This window comes from Raphanus sativus, chromosome 2 (genome assembly GCF_000801105.2).
Source record: "Raphanus sativus cultivar WK10039 chromosome 2, ASM80110v3, whole genome shotgun sequence".
Taxonomy (NCBI): domain Eukaryota; kingdom Viridiplantae; phylum Streptophyta; class Magnoliopsida; order Brassicales; family Brassicaceae; genus Raphanus; species Raphanus sativus.
The window spans coordinates 10,260,366-10,266,629 of NC_079512.1; the positions used below are offsets into that span (position 1 = coordinate 10,260,366).

The 6,264-nt window shown below is 40.0% G+C and overlaps 2 protein-coding genes across 3 annotated transcripts; one reads left to right on the top strand and one right to left on the bottom strand.

The window, feature by feature from the left end:
• LOC108817073 (uncharacterized) lies at positions 1–3,379 on the top strand. Its single transcript, XM_018589677.2, has 3 exons — positions 1–322; positions 916–2,626; positions 2,711–3,379. Exons 2-3 carry the CDS (start codon positions 938–940, stop codon positions 3,047–3,049), a joined length of 2,028 nt encoding a protein of 675 aa, XP_018445179.2. The 5' UTR covers positions 1–322; positions 916–937; the 3' UTR covers positions 3,050–3,379.
• Positions 3,346–5,962, bottom strand: LOC108817083 (probable mitochondrial adenine nucleotide transporter BTL2). Of its 2 annotated transcripts, none has more exons than XM_018589688.2 (8): positions 4,833–5,962; positions 4,646–4,764; positions 4,447–4,571; positions 4,238–4,337; positions 4,052–4,138; positions 3,876–3,959; positions 3,726–3,811; positions 3,346–3,629 (listed from the first exon to the last, which is right to left on the bottom strand). In XM_018589688.2, the coding sequence occupies exons 1-8, from the start codon at positions 5,725–5,727 to the stop codon at positions 3,482–3,484; spliced, it is 1,644 nt and encodes a 547-aa protein (XP_018445190.2). In that variant the 5' UTR covers positions 5,728–5,962; the 3' UTR covers positions 3,346–3,481. The 2 variants fall into 2 exon arrangements, 1 of the variants encoding a protein (XP_018445190.2); XR_008940722.1 differs by having other exon boundaries at positions 3,578–3,629; positions 3,876–3,940.
• Positions 5,963–6,264: the final 302 nt, after the last annotated feature.

The window sequence follows — 6,264 nt, forward strand, 5'->3', positions numbered from 1 at the left end:
GCCGACAACAACTAAAGCTAAAAGCAAAAGTACACTCAGAGAGAGAGAGAGATAGAGATTGAAAGTGATTTTTGCACACCAAAGAGTGCTACTAAGAGGGAGAAGAAAAGAAACAAAATGATGCCTTGAGGGAGAAAACAAATCGATTGCTTTTCTTTTTGTTTACATTACAAAGAACATGATCTATTCATCCTATTGGTGTCACTATTTTGCGATCTCTCCTCGTCTTTCTTCTTCTTCTTCTTACTCTTCTCCATGTCTATGAGTGAAACTTTGAAGAAATGTTCGAGATTTACACACTCTCTTTCTCACTCTAACTCAGGCATGCTTTTGTTTCTTAGATCCCTTTTTTATTATGCTCTCTCTATATGTTATGCTTTCCTTTTTTTGCTTCCTTTGCTAGATGCTAGTTTTGTAGCTATCTGTTTCTTTTGTTTTGCTGTTCTTCTTTGACCACTATTTTGGTATTTTTCTGATTTTCTTAGATTCATTTTCATTCTTTAATTGGATTTTTTTCCGTCTGTCTCTGTTAAGCCTACCTGAGATCTACAATGGCTAGAGAAAGATGATTGATTTTGCATGTTTAGTTTATGTTTTGGATATTAAGTTGCACTATAGTACAAATTAGCCAATCATTCTTGTTAGAGTTACCGGTATTTAAGTAGGAACTCTAAATTGGAATATTTTGAAGCTTAAGTTATTGCAAATTTTGGACACTGACTAAGATTCTAGTATGTGATGATGCTCTTGGCAACGACTTAACTATTATATTAGTTGTTTGGTAAATGTTTGAGGTTGAATTTAGCTTCCTTCATCCATACTTTGTTGTTTATGTTTTGATGCCAATATGTCTCTGTTACATTCTGGAGTAAGGAGGACTAAACTTTATTCATTGAATTCTAATGTGTTTTTCAGATGTTCTGATGAGGTGATTGTAATGGAAATGAAATTTGGTAAAGAAATTGATATGGAACATAGCCCCAACAGTGTTCTTACTGAATCAGAGAAGAGGAGTACAAGGGTGAAGCCGCCTCGTAGGGATGAGATCTTAAGAGTCAAAGAAGGCTTCACGGAGATAAGCTTCAGGCGCTACCGCAGCACATCCTGTAAGAACTTTTCTTCCAAGCCGGATAAGACTACTGAGCAAAGGCGAGGTTCTGTGTATCAAAGCTCCAATAAGTTTTTCAAAGAACTTAGAGATCCTCAGGGACGTAAAGACTCGGATGCAAAACTTGAGTTGTCTCGTACTAGTGATGCTTCTTTCTCCTTTAGAGTTGTTGATTCATCAAGAAAGGCAAGTACAGAGAAAAGACCAGACACAAAGAAGATTTCAGATGGACAGAAGTCATCAGCTGAGCCTTGCACCTCTGGCAACTTCATTGACATTTGTTTGAAATCAGGTATTAAAGATAGAGGAGTGATGTTGGATTCAGAAGAGGATCCATGTAATGACCATGAAACTAGATTGCCTAAGCCACATTCTTCACTAGAAACCAGTTGCAATAAGGAAAGCTCAAGGGTTAGGAAAATGTTTGATCCATTTGTTAAGTCAAAGTCTCTGAGAAGTCCTCTTGGGTATTTAGGAGAAGCAGAGAAGCCTGGGAAGAACAATGAGCGTTGCAAATCTATGTTGAGTGACTACTCAAACGTTCATAAAAGATCTAATCTGTGTCCTCCTCCAGTTGCCAAGAAGGATTATACTTTGTTGCTGAAATCTTCCCCGGTTCATCTGCATTGCCGTCTAAAGGTAGAAAGCAAACATGGGTTGCCTGTTTTTCAGTTTGTGTCAGATTCTCCTGAGGATGTTTACACCGCAAAGACGTGGAAATCAGACAATGGTTCTAGTTGGGTATACACATTTTCATCTGCTGGAAGCAAAAAGAGGAGCAGTGCTAGCGTGAGGGGTTTGAACGATGTTAACAAAGAGCCTTTGCTGGTGGCTCAGATGCAAGTTTCATGTAACATGTGCTCAGAAGTGAGAAAAAAGGGACAAGATCCAGAGACTTTGATGGTTAACGAGTTTGTTTTGTATGATATTGCACAAGCAAGGCGGAGTGTCTCCATAAAAGAAGACCAATCACTACTACCTCTTGCTAAACCAGACTCAGATTCAAGAAACAGCACATTGTCCAGTGATGCTTCTGATACAATGAAGCAGAGATCTCAGCCAAAACGTACATCAAAAAGCTGTGATCTCGAGGCTTCAAATGGAACCAGCCCATGGTCAGCTGCAGATTTGCATCCTGACCTTGAGATTGCGGCTGTAATTATCCAAGACACGATTGAGAAGAGAGAGAGCTTAAAATACAGAAGAGGTGACAAAAGGTTGATGGAGAAAACGAATCTTCTTGGTCTTTCTCCAATAGAAGAGGAGAAAAAGGAGTTGACTGGTGGCAAAAGTTCTGAAAAGTTGAAAGTTGTAATCCCAAGAGGCAACCATGGGCTACCAACTACTGAAACCCCTGGTCCTTCTCCTTTGATTCAGAGATGGAGGTCAGGGGGTGGTTGTGACTGTGGTGGTTGGGACATGGCTTGTCCACTTATGGTTTTGGGTAATCCTAGAATCTCATGTTCTCATGATCAGCCTCTGGTGGACAATCAGCATCCTTTGCAACTATATGTCCAGGTATCTTTCAGGAACTGCTTACTTGGTTGGACTTGTATGAGTAACTATTGACGACTTATAACGAACTCTTGGTTCTTTTTATAGGGTGCTAAAGAGCATATACCAGCGTTGTACATGTCGTTTGCTGAGGAGGGGCAATACGATGTTCATTTCCACGCGCAGTTATCAACTTTGCAAGCATTCTCCACCTGTGTTGCCATATTACACAACACGGAAGTGTCGGATAGTTACAGAAATGGCGAGAATGTACAACAGTTGTCACACTGCAACTCACTGAAAATGTTGATTGAAGATGATGTTCAGTTTTTGGTTGAAGCAGTAACAGAGGAAGAACAGAAAGTCCCTAACCTTGTGAAAGAAGCTGTGATCGCTCTTCAATCCTACATGCCAAACCCTCCTTTCTCGCCAATCTCTCGAGTGTAGTCTGTGATGCTGTCCAGGACTGGCAGTAAGAAGAGAAGAGAATGGATTGGTCTCCAGCATCCTGACAAAGTGCTTCGCCCAAACAAGCTAGAACTTGAAGATGGGATGTTCTGGTCTGAGAAATGTGTCACGTTATTTGTTGTCATTTATTCATTCTTCCGAGTAGGAACTATGCAAAAGAAAAAGCTACATTGTTCATACTATAAGGTAGCAAAATGGGAGTTGCCCAATTTGGTTAGAGTTTCTTGTTAAGCTTAGAGTTGGTAGATCTTTCAGAAAAGTTTTGTAACTTGTAGTGAATAATGAGATCATCTTCCTCTTTTCTCTCTACGGTCAACAAATACTTTGCACAAATGAATTTTCATCAAATCAATAGTTTACATAGCCCAAAAATGGTAATGATTAAAGTATTACACGTGCTACAGTCTTTTCCTATAATGGGTTAGGGTTATCTCCACCTCTTGTTTTGTGCCAGCGAGCTGATAGATCTTCTAGAGAGAGTATACTCTTGTAAAATTCATATGAAGCAAAGAATATAGCTCCTTGGGACATGTACATCACCAATCTGGGGATCAAACCTCTGCATAATACAACAATGAGAGAAGATTATGCTGGTAAAACTGGTGATAAAAGCACCAGAGCATGGAAGATAAGATTACTGAAAAAATGAGCAGACCTGTATAGCCCTCGTGGACCTTCTTGTTTCCGTATTGATTGAAGAGCTTGATACACACTAGGATGTTGGATCTTAGATCCAGGAATCTGCAGACATGTTGGCGACAAGTTTTAATGTGGTCCCTTGGAAAGTTTAGACAGAGAAACAAACCTGAGTTTGTAATCTTGTTTTCACTACATCAAATGGGGTTGTGAAAAAGGCAGCAGCAGATCCCGCTAGTCCTCCACAGACGAGCTGTTAGGACTCAAGTTACCATATTTAAAGATAACTGAATATAGAGAATCTTAGTGCAGGGTATTGTGGATCGAAGCAGATAAACTACTAACCGTTTGCAATGTTGTGGGTTGAGCCGCTTGACCACAAGGACCAATGGATGGTAATGCCATTCGCTTCATGTTTTCATAAACATAGAACTGCATTTCCAGTAACATTTGGCATCAGAACTGTATTCAAGAGCACTGTTACTAGTTAGAGAACAGGAAGAACACATTACAGTGTGAGAAAAGGAGAACCTTAATGATCGAGTGGGGGATATTTCTACATAGCACTGCACTCCATCCAGCATATAAAGAAAGTAGACCACCTTTCTGGATGATTCCAACTAATGCAGTCCTATATTAACATACCATGTTTTGGAACAGAAGCTATGAATCCTTTCTTAAGCTAGAGATAAATATATAATGCAGTAAGCAAAAGTTAGACTAAATCTTGAAAACTTTACCAGCAATTGCGATAATGTGAACTGACTTGCATCTGCTGTTTAATACGCTCACTTGGCGTGAAGATAAAAGAAGTTGCAACGCTTGCGGAACCCCCGGCTACACAGTGCGCAAGGGAGCAATATTCCTGTTAATTACAAGGAATTAGATATATTAACTTGCACCATTCTACTCAACAGGCCAGCAGAAGAAATAAGAGACCTTAGGAAAAACAGGGAGAAGAGCTCCTTTAACTGACTCATAAGTGAATGTATAAAGGGCAGAGATAGGAGCTGATGAGGCAATGTTGCTAGCAATCCCACGATAAAGTCCAGAAACACCTGAAACACATATTGGGATTTAAGCAACAAGGCACATTGATAACTCATCTCATGTAAATGGGTCTTACCTCTTTCAGATATGATTGATCTCCCGGTATAGCATAGAGACTTGTCTTGCAAGCGGCATGACTGAATCATTGTCTTGACTGTATCAAGTGGATGAAGACAAAGACTGACGCTGACGCCAGCCAACGCACCAGCAAAGGCGTAAGTAGGCGTTTCTTTAGAGGACGAACAAACTTCATCCTCTTGGTCTTTTCTATCTCTCTCAAGCAACTCTTTATTTCCAAACACAGATAAGCTGTCTTTGTGTGGATTATTCCCTGAACAAGAAGACATCTTAGAAGGATTCACTCCTCTACTATTGGCACACCTATCTTTGTAGAGTAGAAAGAGAGAGTTCGCATCCATAGATCTGGATGGTTCTGTTATGCTTCCTAACAGAGGACTCCTTGACTCAATTGGATTTGAGTGGCCCTCATTGACATTTCCTGAAGTGCAACTTTCTTTCTTCTCAATCTCAGCATCTCCCTCATGAAACCTGGTAACAGTGGGAGCTACTACACCCTCCAAGGGAAAACCGTTATGTTTGGCTCCAATAAAGAGAGACTGCATATAGTTTTGAGTATAGCACATCTTCTCAGAAACTCTCACCAACTGAGACATATTATTATTACCCTTTTGTTCCGCTGAGAGTTCGAACTTAGTGACTTCTTCGTCTCTATCCTTGAGTGAGCTGGTCAAATTAGAATCGGAGCGATCCCACATCAAGTCAACAGCTGATATCAATGCATCTCTGCTCAACATTTGACTCAACTTTGAAGATCTGGTGTGCCTCTGGGAAGTATAAGGATACTCAAGATCATGTTCGTGATCACTGATCCTCGACAGCTTCCTCTTAGACTCAGAGAAGTTGCAGCTATGTTTAATCGAAGGTTGACCCTTTCCTTTCGCAGAAGCCATTTTGCTTATCTCACAAAACCTCAAAAGAGAAGCGAAAATGTGGAGAGCTAACCAATTTCTGATTCCATCAGATGCGACATGGATTTGCTCCTATGTGAAACTTCTTAGACATTGACAGTGTTCGGTCCTAAAAGCTCAAAAATTGATTGGTGAATTGCGAAGTTCTTCAGCAGAAGCTCTGAGATCTCAATTTCCTCACTTTCTCGGCCGCGAATTCAGAAGGAAAAAAAAAGAGTTGAAAATAAAAGGTTAAGGGGGGTTTATGCGCCGCTTGTTCTCCTCCCTTAATGGGGTTTTACCTTTTACCCGTTTTCGTTTTTACCTTTTTCCATAAAATACTAAACGTACTTAAATTTGCCCAAAAGAGACACCAATTTTCTAGTAACCTAAAAGTTAACAAATTTATGTTGATTGAGGCAATTTTAGATATACGTTTAGCCTGTGCTTGGCAATGACTTTTGGCTTTAGGCTTTTAAAACTGCAGAAACTTTAACGACTTTGAGTAAAAATCAGGTTTTATAGGCTCTAGAGAAAAAT